Source organism: Anomalospiza imberbis, chromosome 6, assembly GCF_031753505.1.
Source record: "Anomalospiza imberbis isolate Cuckoo-Finch-1a 21T00152 chromosome 6, ASM3175350v1, whole genome shotgun sequence".
Lineage (NCBI taxonomy): Eukaryota > Metazoa > Chordata > Aves > Passeriformes > Viduidae > Anomalospiza > Anomalospiza imberbis.
This window is the reverse complement of record NC_089686.1, coordinates 267,675-285,554: the sequence shown is the minus strand read 5'-3', so window position 1 is coordinate 285,554 and position 17,880 is coordinate 267,675. Positions and strand designations below refer to the sequence as shown.

The following is a 17,880-nucleotide window of genomic DNA, read 5'->3' as shown; positions in this document are numbered from 1 at the left end:
TGGGCTGGACCCCGGCAGGGACACAGACCCCCCGCCCCTCCCACCCTCCCTCCGACGCTGCCAGCCAGTCCCGTGTCCGGGGCTTCGCTGTGCTCCAGAGCTTCCAGCTGTGCACAGCTGGCAAATGAAGTGCTATCACACACCCAGTGGGATAAAGATAATGAAGATTTAATGTAAAACCATGTGAAATGTGCTGCGGATTCCCTTCCCCTCCCCTTTCTTCCTTCAAACATCAGTACATGCTTAGGAACTAGAAAGGTTTGCCTGAAGCAGATCAGGGCTGGGTTTTACTGTTTCACAATGCAAAGATGAAATCCAACAGAAAAAATAAAACCAACCAAAACAAAACCAAACCAAAACCAAACGAAAACAAAACAAACCAAACAAAAACAAAACCAACAAAAAATCCTAAACCATTTCTTACTGCGTCCCTAGTTGCTCTAAATAAAAATACTTACCAACACAGAAACCTCTGCTCAGCTCTGTTCCACTCCTTTCTTAAATTACCTTGTGGTTTTTGGTTTTGTTTAAGAATGGTGGGTGTTTGGGTTCTCCAAAGGCCCTCTCCATCCCAGGCAGCTGAGGAGAGGAAGGGCAGGAGAAGGCACAGTCCTGGGGCTGGGGGCACCCTGCCAGCACAAGGTCCTGACAGAGCTGGACTGCACTTCCCACAGGTGGAGATGCCACAAGCCTGAGATTCTTCCTAAGGCACTGGCCCAGGGGAGGGAAGGAGGGAGTTTGTTAACAGAGGAACCCTGGGCAGCTCCCGGTGAGCCTGCTGAGTGACAGCAAACCATCACGCTGGGCACCCACTCAGCACCACCACTGGGCTGCTGTGAACGGCAAATTTCAGGAATTGCAGGGATTAAATCACAGGGATTACAAATCAAATCAATTATCAAATTACAGGGATGTTATCCTAAGTCACTGACCCTTGCTCCGTGCTACAAACACACTTTATGTGAAGCAGAAGGAAAGTGCCTGAAGAACTGCAAATGCCTTTGAGCAGATTCCCTCAAGACCCTGCCCAGGACAGTGGACTGGCTCTGCAGTTGTTATTGACATCAGAACCAGGTGGAAAGGAGGCTGGGGCAGAGCAGTCCCTCCCCGGTGGAGCGGGCACGCCCCAGCCTGGCAGCCGCAGAGGGACAGTCAGCACAGCCAGCAGAGGTGGCCTCCTGGCACAGTCTGTGTGGAGCCACCGTGCCAGCACAGCCCAGTGCTGCTCAGCCAGTCCCCCAGAAACCATCTCCATTGAGAGGGACAAACCCAGAGCCCAGGAGCCATCAGTCTGGAGCCCCTTTTATAACACAATTAAACCTCAGTCACAATTGTGTGAGAGCCTGTGGCATTCTGCTCTTTGACTTCTTGTCTCCGCAATGTGATTCCATGAACACAACCTTTGCCATCAGCTGCGATCGGTGATGAACCAGGAGATCCCCTCTGAACCCCAGCACCCTCCTCCCTGCACTATTCAGGACAGCCTTAGGGAGAGGGGAACAAGTCCCAGGGCTGCTAGGAATTTGGATCCAGGGCAGGTACTTCCACCACCACAAACCAGGCACACCGCGTGCCTCTGGCAATGTCAGTGCACGATTAATAACCTTCCTCTGTGTCCAGATGAGAAACAGAATCCAGCTCTCCTATACCGCAGGAATTTTTCTAAGCTCAGTTTATTGCAACCTGTCAAGATGCTCTTTGCAATTTGTGCCCTGCTGCATCACTCCAAAGCACAACTAGCAGCCTCTCAGCCAGGCTCAACCAGTTATTTGTTCAGCTAGTATGAGGGAATAATGGGGACAGAAAGGACACTTGTGCACCACATTTATCTACTACATCAGCAAAAATACACAGACAGATCTCAGCCCTGTTTGAGAAGCAGTACTGAGACTGCCCAGAGCTCCAGACAGAAGTTTGTGCAGCACAGGTAACCATGCAGCATGTTTTCAAACAGCAGTGTTCCCCCTGTGCTCCTGCAGCACCATTTTCCACCAGGGACACCTCCTGTGGTAGTGTCAGACACAGTCGCTGTGTAACGAGTTCAAAACCCCCCAGCACACTGCTGGCCAAGCCCTGTGGAGCATCCCGCGGGGACTGTCACCACCCCAAGAGCCACACTGCTCCGCAGCTGCCCACCCTCCCCTGATCCTGAGACATTCTTTGGTGAACCGCTGAGCCCCGACCCTCGGGTCAGACGAGCCCAGGTTTGGACAGGTTACAATAAGTTTGGAAAAGCTACAACTGACTCTTTTTCCTTTCACGAATGGCTTTTATTGTAACTACAAAATAAATGTTCTGTATTGTTATTGTAACTACAAAATAAGGGTTTGCCTTTTACCTTCTCACCTCCTGTAAGGGGTTTCAACTCTACAAAAACACTAGGCAAATATACCTGACTTTAAATTTTCTCTGGTTTCAGTGAACTGCACAACAAACAACACAGTTGCAGGGAAGGTGTTCCCTTGGAGGCTGATCACACACACACATCCCCACCTCCCTGTGCAGCCCCCTGCACATGGCAGAGCCACCCTCCACCACCAGCTGCCATCCCTCTCTGGCACAGCAGAACTGCTGCAGGGCCCTCAACCCCTACCCCAGAGGAGAGGCCATCCTAGTCAGGCCCAGCACGGCAATTTTCTCTTCTTACAGCCACCCTTTCATCCCAGCAAAGCAGGCAAATCACTGCCTGTCACCCGTGTGGGTTCACCCTGCTGCCACTTCTGGAGCAGCTCCACCCCGAAAACCAGCTGCAGCCCCTGGTCCCTTCCTGCTTCCCCACTGCCTACCCGGCCCCAGCCGGGGCAGTTCCACGCCCTGGCTGCTGGGCTGTTCCGTGGTGGGGCAGCTGGTGCCCAGCACCCTCATCTCTCCTGCTGCAGTGGCTGGCATCTCTCCTGCTCCTTGCCTGGCACTAGTTCCATCGCCCCAGACGTGGCACAGCCAGCGTGGAACACTTGGGCAGAAAAGAGAGGCTGTTTGCAATGTGGCAGGTATGTGGTATTCACATTACCTGGACAGAGAGATGTAATTCTGTCTCTCAGGACTGCACAGAGAGAAGAAGAGAAAACAATCTTTATCTCTGCCCCTTTGCTTTCCCCATGTGGAATGTGGTGTGGAGATTGTTCACCTGCAGTGATGGCTGGGTTGGATCCTGGTGAAGGTTGTTTGGGGTCAGTGACCAGTGGGGTCCAGCTGTGGCTCGGGCTCTCAGCAGAGTCACGAGTTTGTAGTTGGATAGGTAAGTAAGAAGTCAGTATGTAGAAGAGGATAGTCTATCTTTAAATAGTATATTAATGTAATAGAGTATAGTTTTAATAAAGCTATCCTTCAGCCTTCTGATCTGGAGCCAGACATCAGCATTTCTTCCCCGTTGGGGTTGCCTTTTTCTACTATAGCTGGTAACTCCAGTGCCACTTGAGCTTGCCCTGGCAGGGCCAGCTCCCAAAGGCTGTGCCATCCCCTCCTCTGCAGGGGTTTGGGTGAGCCCCCATTCCCCTGCTCCATGCTGAATCCCAGAAACCTGAACTGCCTGGGTGGGACCTCAGGGGTCCCTGCCCTGGTCCCTGCTCGGAGCAGGGCCAGCCCTGGGCTCAGGCCAGGTTACTCAGGGCTTTATCCCCTTGGCTCCCACAAACCTCCAGGGACAGAGGACAGGGACACACTGTCCACCCTGCTCCCCTGCCTAGGGGAAGGCTTCTCCCAGCATCCAGCCTGAGCCACTTGGCCAGCAGCTGGAGAGGCAGCAGGACCAGAGTCCCACTTCTCCCCTGCCTCTTCAGCAACCCTGGCTCAAAATGCTGAGGCACAAAAAACTGTTCATCTCCCTAATGCTCGGGGAAGGCTCCAGCCCAACAGGGAATTACCCACATTGTTCCTCTGAGACAGTGACAGGGTATCAGCCCAGATACAGATTAGATTCCATCTATTCCAAATTTCAGTAGGGTTGTGGGACTTTAAGAGTCAGAACATTTTTAGGGATGAACATTCCTAAATGACGAAGATGACTATGAGGCCACTTTGAATGAATGAGTGTTTATGAGCAGTGTAATTGCTGCCCCTCAGCAGCATGAGCTCAGATGTGGTGGTGCATACTGCAACCTGAAATCATTCTGCAGGACTACACTGTTTCCAGCATAACTGGGAGAAGGGATTGCTGCGTCATTAGGCAGACACAGCGTGGTGGCATCCTCCTTGTCTCGCCCATCTTTTCCTGCCTGGTAGCCAGGGAAAGTCTCTTAGGAGACTGACAACGTCATCCTATGGCGTGTGCCAAGACAAACCAGCCCTGCTCCAGTCCTGAGTACACCAGAGAATTTATGGGAAAAGATTACAGGGAATCATGATCCCTTAAAGGGTGATCCACCATCAAATACTTTTTCCCACTGGCCTCAAAACTCCTCCCGTGTCTGTGCCAGGGGACACCTGGGGGTCCTCCCTTGCCTCTGCCTGTGCCTGTCCCGGGCAGCCCCAGGGACTCGGGCAGGGCAGACCCCAGACCCCGAGCCTGGGCTCACACAGTGACACTGCTCCCAGGAGGGCTCTTCCAGAGGGTCTCCAGCTTCCTTGTGCCACTAGTAAGGTCGGTGCCACTTCTCCCTGAGTGTGCTGTTGCCCACTGAGCAGGATGTGCCCAGCTGAGCATCTTTCCCACCCCCTGAGTGCCCCTGCAATGAGTTTGCCCTTAGCTGCCACCTCTGTTTGTCAGATTTCTATGAAAATGCCTCTGGAAGTCCTGGCTTGCAGCAAACACAGCTCCCACATGATCACATCCCCTGCCCAGCTCCGTGCTGCCCCAAGGCCCAGACATCCTGAACAACTGGGATGTGCTGCCAGGAAGTGCTTCCATGGCTTCGTAAGGTTTCCATGAGATTAAAAGCAAACAAAAACTCCCATCAACCAAACAAAAACCCAAAAGAAAAAGACCAAGGAAGCTGTCAGCAGTGTCTGCTAATTGTGAGTGTTGTTTGCATCAGATAAGAAAAAGGAGATTTATACCTCCACTGCAAATCCAGCCTCATCTGGGGTTCCTGCTTCCCAGAGTGATGCTCCTCAGTCTGCTCTGGGGTGTCATTTGTCTCTGAACAGAAAGTTTTTCTTCAATTAATTTTCCCCTTCTTAAAAAATAAAACAGAACCAACAAAACCAGAACTAGACCATGATAAATCTGTGTATTTCTGTGAAAACAAAATGTAGCCTGAAAACTCCCATTAGCTGTCTGTGGTGCCTTGCAGGACTGCAAGAGCCAAGCACATGCTGCAGTGAGAATGCTGGTGGGCTGGAATGCGCAGGCTTTTCCCACGGAGGAAGCCCTGGAACAGCACAAGACAAAACTCATCACACCACCATCATCTGGTCAGCCCTGGGAGCAGGGTGTCGGGCTGTCTGGGCTCCCAGGAGCTGCTGGGACGGGCTGTTGTGCATCCACCAGCCTCCCCTGGGCCCTGGCCACCATCCTCAGTCCTACCGACACATTCCTGGCCTTGGGTCACCTGTGAGGAGAAGCAATTCCCATAATAATCCACTCTCTCCCTGCGACGAGCGCCAGAGGGGAGTCAGTGAAGCACCACAGTGCCCGCCTGGCCAAGAGCCCACCCGTGGCCACTGCTGGCCTGGGACACTGCTGCAGACCCACGGGGAGACAAAGTGCTGTTTCTGAGCCAGAATTACCTTCAGCTTTAGCAGCTGAGATGACTTGCATGGTTCTTCAGTAAGTTCTCAAGTTCTGGATCTCATAATAGGTCACTTTTGCTTGTTGATGTTCCTCTAAACCCTTTGTGGATGAAATGCCATCCTGGGCAGAGCAGCCCCTGCTTCTTGCCCAACAAGAGGATCACTCATGGCACCATACAAGCAAGCACACTCTACTGCACAGATTCCAAAGGGTTTTTTTCCCAAATCTGATTCACAACTGCAGTGCAGTTTGCCCCATGAAAGCTGCATTTCCAGTTAACATCAAACGGACACATGGAACTTATCCTGACAATTAATTAAAAGGATACAGAAAGGAATCAGCACGGGCAAAGTAGCCCTGCTCTGAGCATGGAAGCCTGGAACTGGAGCTGCTGAATGAGGGGAATAACATGGTAGCAATGTGGGATGAAATTCTAAGCATGGATGTGGTCTGTGCAGCTGGAACATGGAGCACGTTGGTGTCACAAGGGTTCAGGCAGCTGCACGTCTGAGCACGGGATGCCAGAAGGAAGCAGCGGCCTCTGCTCTTCCTGCACCTCACACACCTGGGCCAGGTGTGCTCTGCCCAGCTGCTTTGCAGACCTCAGCATCACCTGCTTGCTCCAAGAAAGGTCACTTGTCCTGAACTTCACTGGGGGAGTCACTCCAGTCTGCAGAGAGAGAGGGGATGGGTCTGTGGACTCAACATCCACTGAACGCTTTATTGAAGAGCAGCTTGTCTGGGGCTCAGCCTCTGCCAGTATTTAAACCCCATTTGCACTGCACAGCAAGGAAAGGGAAGAGCAATACCCGCTGTTACTATAATCCACAAGAAACCCAAGCTGTGTGCAGTGCCAGAAGCATCACTGCTCAGGCTTTGTGAGGAAAAGAGCGATGATCCAACCCTGATCAAAGCCTTGGCTTTCCCCCTTGAAGTGCCCACTCAGCATGGCATTCCGAGCACTGGATGAGTCCTGGAGCATCGGCCCCAGGGTCTGCGGGGCCACACCAGCACTGCATTTTTCACACACACACAAGCCTTGCGTGCCAAGCTTGAGGCCTCCTTGCCAATGTCAGGGGGTGAATCCTGTCTCTGCGGCATCAGAAGAGGAAGCATAGGAGGGGACCTGATGGGTGAGGCTCCTGGCTCAGCTCAGCCTCTCCTCCATGGACTGTTGTGTACTGGAGAGATGTTGATGTCTCTGCTGCTACAGACGAGCCACGGGCAAGTCACTGAGCCAGCTGCCCCAGCTGAGGTCCATCATCAGCACAGCAGGACAGGGGCCAGCAGCAGGACAGCCTCCACTGGAGGGGGAGCAGTGGGACCAGGAGAGCCCCATCTGGGCAGCCCTGGTGACAAGACAGGGCTCTCATCTGCTCTCCTGAAGTCATGTTAAGGCTGGCTGATTCACTGTGGTTCTGAGAAAGCTCCAATTATATCTGTGAGCCAGATGGAATGCTGACAAGGCAGAAAAAAAAAATCCAAAAAACCCCTTTGGTCTTGTTAGAGGAGCAAGGCGAGGCTGCGTGGACCGAGGGACTGGGGCACCATGAGAGCCCCAGGCCAGTCCCCAGCTGTTCCCCACCCCAGGCCGTCCTGTTAGGGCTGACACTGGCCCAGAGCTCCTGGCACTCTATGCTCCACGCTTTGCCTGCCCCATGGCACTGCTGGCACACGGTGCTGGAGCAGCCTGCAGTGCTGTCACCCCCACAGCCTGGGCTGCCCTCCTGGCACAGGGAAGGGGGGCTCTGTGGGAAAGCCCCAGGGCTGTCCTCCAAGGGCAGACGGGGCTCCCTCTGCCCAAAGCCCGTGTCACTGCCCAGCACCAAGGGGCAAAGCCAGGCAGCTCCCTGGTGGCACCTGCCTGACCCAGCTGGTCACCCCGGGCCAGTGGCACCAAGGGCTGCGAGCTGGGGCTGCAGCCAGGCACAGCTCACTGCTCCCACTCAGAGGCACAGGAATCGGCCACCGTCGCTCCTGCAGTGCCCAGCCTGACCTCACACAGCTCGGCCAAGCACCTGGACCCCGGGCAGCATGGGGTCCCTGTGGGCACAGACCCCAGCAGCATGGGGTCCCTGTGTGGGCACAGACCCCAGCAGCATGGGGTCCCTGTGGGCACAAACCGGGGCAGCATGGGGTCCCTGTGTGGGCACAGACCCCAGCAGCATGGGGTCCCTGTGTGGGCACAGACCCCAGCAGCATGGGGTCCCTGTGGGCACAGACCCCAGCAGCATGGGGTCCCTGTGTGGGCACAGACCCCAGCAGCATGGGGTCCCTGTGTGGGCACAGACCCCAGCAGCATGGGGTCCCTGTGGGCACAGACCCCAGCAGCATGGGGTCCCTGTGGGCACAGACCTGGGCAGCATGGGGTCTCTCGGGATCAACCAGCCTGCCAGGCACAAACCCCTGGATCAACCAACATGCCCATGCCATTGTAGTAAAACATTTATTTGTTCAGGTGATTGAAGCTCCCATGTTTACAGCTCGTGACCTCACCACTGGCGACATGGAACATGACTGGGACTGCAGCTGTTGTCACCAGATTTTTCATCATCATTTTTAGTTATAAAAAACTTGGACACCAGAAAAAACAGGTATTTTAGACTTTAAGTGGCAGACGGGAGATGGGAATGCTGTGAGGGGGGAAGACAGTTTATTGAGGCAGCCGACCTTGACGGCCACGTGGCCTCGGCTGCAGCTTCAAGTAAAGGTTTCGGTGGGGTGAGCGCGGTGCCAAATGTCAGTCCTCGGAGAGTTGGAACCGTATTGTTTTCTGCCGAGTTACAACATCGGTGGCAACGTTTTCGGGGAGTGCAGAAGGGCTGGTGTCCTGCAGAGAGGCCCCGGCTTCTGCGCAAAGAGACAGAACACAGACAGTGAGGGGACGAGGAGCAGCATCAGCCCTGCCCATGGCCAAGGCCACGCTGATGTGGCACCACAGCAAGAGCCCCAGGAGCTGCCACGGGGCCAGCCTGGGCACGGCACCCACCAAGAGCTGCCACGGGGCCAGCCTGGGCACAGCACCCACCAAGAGCTGCCACGGGGCCAGCCTGGGCACGACACCCACCAAGAGCTGCCACGGGGCCAGCCTGGGCACAGCACCCACCAAGAGCTGCCCTGGGGCCAGCCTGGGCACAGCACCCACCAAGAGCTGCCCTGGGGCCAGCCTGGGCACAGCACCCACTGACGGTCCTAGAACTGCTGCACAGCCAGCTGGACACTGCACCAAGAGTCCCAGGAGCTGCCACAGAGCCAGCCCGGTGAGGAAGCAGCAGCAGACCCTGCCCTCAGCCCTGGCACCCACGGAATTGTGCCATGTGCACTGCAGGGGCTGGGGCACAGAGCATGGCAGCTAACAGGGGACTGGGCTAACAGGGGACTGGGCTAACAGGAGATGGGCTAACAGGGGACAGGGCTAACAGGAGATGGGCTAACAGGAGATGGGGCTAACAGGGGACAGGGCTAACAGGGGACAGGGCTAACAGGGGACTGGGCTAACAGGAGATGGGGCTAACAGGGGACAGGGCTAACAGGGGACAGGGCTAACAGGGGACTGGGCTAACAGGGGACAGGGCTAACAGGGGACAGGGCTAACAGGGGACAGGGCTAACAGGAGATGGGCTAACAGGGGACAGGGCTAACAGGAGATGGGCTAACAGGAGATGGGGCTAACAGGAGACAGGGCTAACAGGGGACAGGGCTAACAGGAGATGGGCTAACAGGAGATGGGGCTAACAGGGGACAGGGCTAACAGGAGATGGGGCTAACAGGGGACAGGGCTAACAGGGGACTGGGCTAACAGGGGACAGGGCTAACAGGAGACTGGGCTAACAGGAGATGGGCTAACAGGAGATGGGGCTAACAGGGGACAGGGCTAACAGGAGATGGGCTAACAGGGGACAGGGCTAACAGGGGACAGGGCTAACAGGAGATGGGGCTAACAGGGGACAGGGCTAACAGGAGACAGGGCTAACAGGGGACAGGGCTAACAGGAGATGGGGCTAACAGGGGACTGGGCTAACAGCAGATGGGCTAACAGGGGACAGGGCTAACAGGAGATGGGCTTACAGGGGACAGGGCTAACAGGAGATGGGCTAACAGGGGACTGGGCTAACAGGAGACAGGGCTAACAGGGGACAGGGCTAACAGGGGACAGGGCTAACAGGGGACAGGGCTAACAGGAGATGGGGCTTACAGGGGACAGGGCTAACAGGAGACTGGGCTAACAGGAGACAGGGCTAACAGGAGACAGGGCTAACAGGAGACTGGGCTAACAGTACCCAATGTCCCCAGCCACAGCTCTGCCACAAGTCTTGTCACAATCAGGGAGCACAGGCACAGCACTACTACTGCTGCTGCTGCTGCTGCTTCAGGGAAAACCCAAGAAAACCCCCAAAACCCCCAGCAGAACCAGCACAGCTCATTGTTCCAGAACCAGAGACTTCTCCATTTTCTAGATTTGCTTCTGCCCTTGCATAGGCCAAGCCTTTGCCCACGGCAGGGACTCCAACTCCACACACTGCCAGGGGCTCACGCAGAGCTGGGGACACCAGAGCAGAGCAGCAGGTGGGCACAGACACAGCACTCACCTTCCTGAGGTTTGCGTGCACGAGGAAAGGTCACTGCAATGAGGGTGTGCCACGTGTCACTGTCCTGCCCCTCCAACCCCAGGGCACGGGGACAGCCCGGGGGGCAGTTTTTCCACCACCTTGCCTGGTCCCACTGCACCAGCCTCCCCTGGCACCCAGCACAGCCTCACTTACCTGGGGGAGTGCAGATGTGCCACTGCCATGTGCAAGTATCAAGCAGGCACCACCTTAAACTCATCTTTGGGTTGCTGTGGGTTACAGCCCCAGACTACAGACTGGCCACAGGGAGCCCAGGCTTAGGCCAGGTGGGGGTCCCTGTGTGCCCACCGAGGGGGCTGGGCTCCATCCCTGACTGGTTTTCCTCATTCCCAATCCCAGTGGGAATTTCCCCTGCAGAAGAGGTGGCACAGCTTGCACACAGCACTGAGAGCAGCAACCTGGCAGTGCAGGAGGAAAACCAGCTCACACCAAGCCAGGCACACCAGCCCGGGCTCACCTCTCAGATTCCTGACCCAGACACTTCTAAAGAGCAGTTCCTGAAGCGACAGCACCACAAAACCTGGAGCGTATTCTGTTCATTTCAATACAAACACAGTCCCCGATGTGGGGTCTGCAGCCAGCCGTGTGCCACATTTGCTCTTTCCCTTTCAAGTTACCTTCTCTCCAAGCCAAGCTTCCCTTTCTTTCCAGCAGCAGCCCTCACACTGGCTCTGGGAATGAATGTCCTGCACTGAAGTGCACAGCCAGCAAACCCAGTGCATTCCCCTTCTGCTGGGCTGGCGTCACTGCTGCGGGCTGTGGGTGCTGAGCCGCTGCTCCACACCTGGCACAGGCCTGTCCTGGGCTCTGTGCCTCTGTGACAGCCAGAGCCCAGCCACTCCAGAGCCCAGCCACTCACAGGGACAGGGCACGGCTGTCCCTATCCACAGAGCTGGGTTTCCTGGCACTCCGTGCCCGCTGCCGTGCACCTGCCCACACCTGGCAGTGAAGGGTGGACAAGCTGCTGCTGAGCAGGTGGGCTGTCCCCAGCCAGACCCCTCTGCTGTGCCTGATGTCCCCAGAGACAATTCCACAGTCACAGGGGGTGCAGCACCACAGAACAGTGGCCGAGGACTTGGTGCTTGGCCTGCGGGGAGCCCCAGCTGTGCTGAGGGTTGGTGGGTGACACCACGGTGGCTGACAATCCAGCACGGTTGTGATCGGGCAGCACAGGCTCTGCTCTGCCCCAGGCCCAGCACCCAACACACAGCCAGGCACACAGGGACACGTTTGCAAAGGGGAAACGGGACAACCACGTTATTGGTAAGCAGGACCCTATGGCCTGGCCACAGTTTGCTGCTTTTGAACCAGAACTCTGACCAACATTAACATGACTGCCAGGAGAAGGCACCGTGCAACTGGGTGGCTGCTGCTAGTGCAGCTTTTGGGCAGCCATGGTGCACCCTGAGCGGGCAGCAGCACCATGGAGCAGGGAGGTGACTGTTCCTGAGGGATCACAGTGCTGACAGCTGTGGCCACGTTGCCAGGGGCACTGCTCAGGCTCCAGTGCCCCCAAAGCTCCAGCATCGCTGAGGCTCTGCTTCCCCTTGCTTGATGGGAACAGAGGTGATCCTGGGGGCAGCTGCAGCCATTACTGCTGGTTTGAAGCCATTCCCAAGGAAGCAGCGTGCCCCTCTCAGTGCTGGGAGCCCACCATGGCTTCGGGCACACTTGCCATGGCACACGAAGGGCCCCACTGCACCTTCTGGGGGGCACACACAGCTGCCCAAGCCTGTCACCCCAGCACAGTTCCGTGCCACTCTGCTGGTGTGGGATGCTCCCAGAGCAATGCCCATGGTCCCCGGGAGGCAGGAGCCCCCCTGTGCTGCTGGCACCAAGCCTCCAGCTGCTCTGCTGCCAGCAGGGGCAAGAGCAGCTCGTGCCAGCGCCTCGGCAGGAGCTCTGGGGCAGGCGGCGTGCCCCAGCCGTGCCAGGCCCTTCCCAGCTGGAGCGGCGGGTCCAGGAGCTGTGTCCCCTGTGCCACGCACAGGCTGTGCTTTGCAGCTCCCTCTCCATGGCTGCAGAGCCAGTGGGCACAGGGGCAGGGCTGGAAAACGCGTGGGGACACGCTGCAGAAACAGCCACGCTGGCAGCAGAGCGGAACAGCACCAGGTATCCATGTACCCAAGGAGCATGGATCCATGTACCCAAGGAGCATGGAGCATGGATCCATGTGCCCAAGGAGCAGCACCAGGTATCCATGTACCCAAGGAGCATGGATCCACGTACCCAAGGAGCATGGAGCATGGATCCATGTACCCAAGGAGCAGCACCAGGTATCCATGTACCCAAGGAGCATGGATCCATGTACCCAAGGAGCATGGAGCATGGATCCATGTACCCAAGGAGCAGCACCAGATATCCATGTACCCAAGGAGCATGGATCCATGTGCCCAAGGAGCATGGAGCACGGATCCATGTGCCCAAGGAGCAGCACCAGGTATCCATGTACCCAAGGAGCATGGATCCACGTACCCAAGGAGCATGGAGCATGGATCCATGTACCCAAGGAGCAGCACCAGATATCCATGTACCCAAGGAGCATGGATCCATGTGCCCAAGGAGCAGCACCAGGTATCCATGTACCCAAGGAGCATGGATCCATGTGCCCAAGGAGCATGGAGCACGGATCCATGTACCCAAGGAGCAGCACCAGATATCCATGTACCCAAGGAGCATGGATCCATGTGCCCAAGGAGCAGCACCAGGTATCCATGTACCCAAGGAGCATGGAGCATGGATCCATGTGCCCAAGGAGCAGCACCAGGTATCCATGTACCCAAGGAGCAGCACCGTGGATAAGGAGCATGGATCCATGTACCCAAGGAGCAGCGCCACGTATCCATGTACTCAAGGAGCATGGAGCATGGATCCATGCACCCAAGGAGCAGCACCATGGATCCATGTACCCAAGGAGCAAGGACACACCTGGACACAGCAGGAAGGCAGCACAGACACAGAGACACGGCACAACACTCAGCTCCTGCCAGCACAGCCGAGCAGCCCCCAAGAGAGCCCATCTCCAGAGTGTTCCAGCCACTGCAGAAGAGCTAAGAACCTCCTGCAACAGTTTCTCCTCCACCAGTGCCTGAGAATAAAGACTCTCCATGACTAAAATCTCAGATAATCTGTAGCTGAGCAGCAGCACACAGAGCCCAGCTGTAGGCAGGCGATGCCTGAGGGGCAGGGAGGCACCTTGGGCTCATGTCCCTGCAGACCCTTCTTCATCTGGGGGTGATGCTGGGGCCACAGCACATCACACCCCCATTCCATCATCTGTGGTGAGGAGTTATTCCAGCTGGGGGGAAGTAACCTGGTGTTATTCTGATCCAGGAGCATCTTAGCACTTTTTCTGGCTCACAGTTGGCAACCTATAGTTTTTGCAGAAACTACTGAGAATTTCCTCCTCCATGAGGCTTCCCACACTTTGAATCAAGCCTGAATAAAACAAATGTCCCACTGCACAGTTACTCCAGTGGGAACGGATGGTTCCATGCCCAGGGCATTCCCAAGGGATGAATGATCCTGTCAGCCAGGGAGAGAAGCTGGCACAAGAGGAAGCCCCGACTGCCCAGATCCCCTTTCCTGCACTGTCAGCAGAGAATCCAACCAAACACAGGGCCATATGGTCCCTGTACACTGCTTGACACAGAGGCACCATGGACAGAACATCAGCTGCAGTGCTTAGAAAATTATTCCTTTGAGTGAAAAAATACAAATATAAAAATAAATGTCCTTAAACCACAAAACATCATTAGTATTTTAGCACTTTCACAAAACTTCACACAGATTTAGGTCCAGTTTTAGACAACATATAAAAGCATTTTCATTTGATGTTTTTAAAATGCGTGATTAAACCAAACCACTCCACAGCCAACCTCTGACACTCTCCCTCTACCCCAGCATGGGGGGAAGGTGCCTCTGCCAGGACAGTCCCTCACTGGGGCTCAGACCTTCACGTTTAACCCACACTGAGCAAAGCCCTTATCATCAGACTGCCAGACCCTGGACAGACCAGCCCTGTCCTCGACAGCACGTTATTTAATAGCTCCTTTCTGCGCATGCAGTGCTCATGGGTTGCCAGAGCAATCCGAGGAGGGATTTATTGAATTTTTTTAAAACTTTTCCAGCAGGAAGCAGGTTTTCTCATTTTGAGGCTTTGTTTCCTATTTGGTCTCTGCATTTTCTGAGGGAAGCAAAAAGGGTTTCTAAAAAAGAAGCAACCTCTTCCTTTTAGGTCCTTTACACCACCCTGGCTGACTTTATTCTTCCATGACAGGCAATAAAATCACCCAGAACAACCCAGGCTGGCCAAGAGCATCAGCCCCATGCTGCAGAGCCCCGGGGACAGAGATGGGGTGCCAGGGGCTGTTCCCCACTGTGAGATGTTCCCCCACAACTGCCCTGGGGCCGGCTGCTGCCCTGGCTGGAGCCAGGCTGGCCTCAGGCACCTGCCTTAGCTACTGTGCCCTCAGAAACAGGTGTACAGGGTATAAAATTTAACAATTCTCTCACTTTTATGGCCACAAAGCCCATCTTGAACCTGTTATTTGGCATCTGATAATGCACAATGCTCAATATTCTGAGTTAAGCTGTCTGTAATTTGAATATGATGACCATATGAGTTTAATTAATATTAACTGCAGGCTTCCCTTTACAGTGAGCAGAGCAGCTGCCATCCACACAACGAAATTTGCGTCTGCTGTCCCCTGCTGCTGCGGGGTTCTGCCCCCAGAGAGTGGCCTAAAATCACTCTATCTCCCGGGCACTGCAATTAAGAGCAGCTTAAAGGTGAAACCATCATTTTCCAGGCCCTTCAATGCTCTCAGGGATTGAAAAGAACTGGAACCAACCATAAAGTTCAGAGGAAATGTGCCCCAGGAGTCTGGGACAGCAGGAGATGACCATCAGCACCCCACCAGCCAAGGTGCTGAAAGGCCACGACCCTGCTAGCTGCAGCCCTGCCTGCCCCCCTGCCTGCCCCCCGGCCACCTGCCAGCCCCGCTCACGGCCCTGCTCAGCTGTGCCCTGCACCCCGAGGCGCGCCAGCCCCGCTCCCTCCCCAGGGCTGCAGGGCAGGGCGCTGCCTGCCCCGCGGGATCGGGGTGCAGGTCTGGGTGCTCTGAGACCGGGGGTCGGGTACCTTCCAGGGAGAGCCGCTGTGGGACCCCAGTGCTCCAGCAGTGCCCAGCCCCGGCCGGCCAGACCCGGCACAGGGGAATGGAGCCGCACCCTGGTGCCTCCTCGTGCTGCCCGCAGCCCCACGGTGGGAGCTCCGCGGCCCCACGGCCCCGGCCCGGCTCCGGCAGGGCAGTCACCGCGAGGCTGGCTGGCGTACCGAGTGAATATTTTATTTTACACAACATAACAACACAGCGTTGTTGCTCCTGTACAGCATCTGCCTAAAAACAAAGGCAACACCATAGTCACGGAAAAGAAATATACAGTCTGACCGGTTTAAAAAATATCATTTTACTGATTGATCCAGAAGTGGTTATTTGTTAGCTTGGAGGAAATTGCATTTCCTTTATAAAAGGCTTTTTCTGTGAAAACTCTCTCTTTTATTTTCTGCTACCGCAGAACCAGGAAGCCAGTCCTAGAGCAGGGAAGGCACTGGTGCTGTTTCGTGCTTTTTTTCGCCCCTTAATCTTTTTTTCCTTTTTTTTTTTTTTTTTTTTTAATCTCTGAATGTTGCCTTCGGTTTTGATATTAAATAAAACCAAACGAAAACTAAATAAACCCCCGTGTGCACTGGGTGGCTTATACAGAACCCCGCATGAACAAGCCATTAATCAGCGAGACAGCAGTGGACATCCAAATCCAATTCCCTGGAAAAGGGAGTTTCACACAATGTTTGGTGGTTTTAGTTAAAATAAAAATTAAAAAAAAAAAAAAGAAAAAAGAAAAAAAAAGCAGGTCACACAGTGCTTTCCAATATCCACTCAGAACTGGAGAAAGTTGCTTTTCCGCTCTCGGCCCCGGCGCAGTCTGCCTGGACCAGCATCCCGTTCATGGACATGCTCCGTTTGGAGCGCAGGCCGCCGGCGCCGGCGCCGCGGGGCTCCAGCAGCTCACCGCCCAGCGAGCGCCGGCGCTTGGCTCGGGACGCGTCGGCCGGCAGCGTGAGGAACTTACTTGGCTTTGATTGTGCTCTTTTGTACGTGTGGGCCGCGGGGGCCGCGTCGGGGGGCCGGCTGGCTAGCTGCAGGGCCGTGGAGTTATTTCTGTTCGAGTTCTGGGGCTCGGCGCTGCCGCCAGCCTCGCCCTGCGGCTCGCTGCCGGGCTTTGGCCCCGACTTTCGCTTCGGCTTCTGCGAGAGGGAAGTGCTTGAAGTCCAGGCGGGAGGCAAAGCGGAGGTAGTGGTGGCTGAGTCCTGGCTGGAGCCGGTGTCCGGTGACTGCGTCACACCGTCGCTGGCAGCCTTGCAGCACTGGATGCCCTCCTCGTGCCCGAGAGCCTGCTTGGACATGGACTGCAACAGCACCCCGCTGCAGCCCTGGATCTGCGCCCCGTTCGTCTGCGAGTACACGTTGCTGACCTTGGTGGCCTTCTGCTGCCCGTTGTTGTTACACACCTTGTAGCGGATCATGAGGATGATGATGAACACGAGCACGGACGCCACAATGATCCCACCAATGATGATAATCATGGTCCCACCCAGGAACTGGGACTGCATGAAGTGGCAGCGCACATAATCCTGCTCGGTGGTGAACTGCGTGCAGCCCACGACTCTGGTGGCCGTCAGCGAGGTGATCCCGTCATCGTAGATGGCCAGGACGCACAGGTCGTACATCGTCCCCGCAGCCAGGTTGTTGACCAGAAAGGTTTTGCTCGTGGGAGGTATCATTCTGGGGGAGAAGGAAACCAGTGTGAATGAACCTGGCGGACACACCGGCACCTTCCCACCCTGTGGGGCAGCCCAGGTCACACTGGGCACCACCACGGCTTGTCTGTCCACTGTCCCCGTGGGGCTGATCTCCACTCCCCCAGCAGCTCCTGTCTGGCCTTTGATGCAGCAGCAGTGACTACCAAGGCCCTGGCATGGCTCAGCATGGCAGAGCCCCCCATTAGAACAACCACATCAAAAACATAGAATCACAGGATCACAGAATGGCTTGGGTTGGAAGTAACATTTGAAGACCATCTAGTTCACCCTCCTGCCATGGGCAGGGATAACTTCCACCAGACAAGGGTGCTCCAAGCCCTGTCCAGCCTGGCCTTGGACACTTCCATGGATGGAGCACCCACAACTTCTCTGAGGAACCTGTGCCAGTGTCTCACTGTCCTCACAGGGAAGATTTTTTCAATTATCTGATCAACATCTACCCTCTTTCAGTTTAAAGGCAGCACCCCTTGTCCTAGTAATGGATAAAGAAATTCACAGAAGAAATGACCAAACAAAGCCAGTGCTGAAGGGTGCAACAGCTACACCTGGGAGCACAGAGCCCCTCTGCACTTCCCCAGCACGGGCATCACCAGGAAGTGCTGTGAGGAACTCACAGACGCTGCCACAGACAGTGTCACAGACACTGTCCTCCCTGTGCTTCCACAAAGCTGAGCACATTAGGAACCATTTGATCC

General features: G+C 55.6%; 1 protein-coding gene across 5 annotated transcripts in view; it reads right to left on the bottom strand.

Moving 5' to 3' along the window:
• Positions 1–8,098: 8,098 nt before the first annotated feature.
• The window catches only part of LRFN5 (leucine rich repeat and fibronectin type III domain containing 5), a 47,116-nt gene continuing 37,334 nt past the window's right edge, over positions 8,099–17,880 (bottom strand). For 4 of the 5 annotated variants that reach the window (XM_068192026.1, XM_068192025.1, XM_068192027.1 and 1 more), the window contains exon 3: positions 15,630–17,147. In XM_068192026.1, coding sequence (XP_068048127.1) covers positions 16,217–17,147 — 931 coding nt within the window. In that variant the 3' untranslated portion in view covers positions 15,630–16,216. Of the gene's footprint in view, positions 8,522–15,629; positions 17,148–17,880 lie in introns of those variants that run through there. The other variant, XM_068192029.1, reaches the window with a different exon arrangement.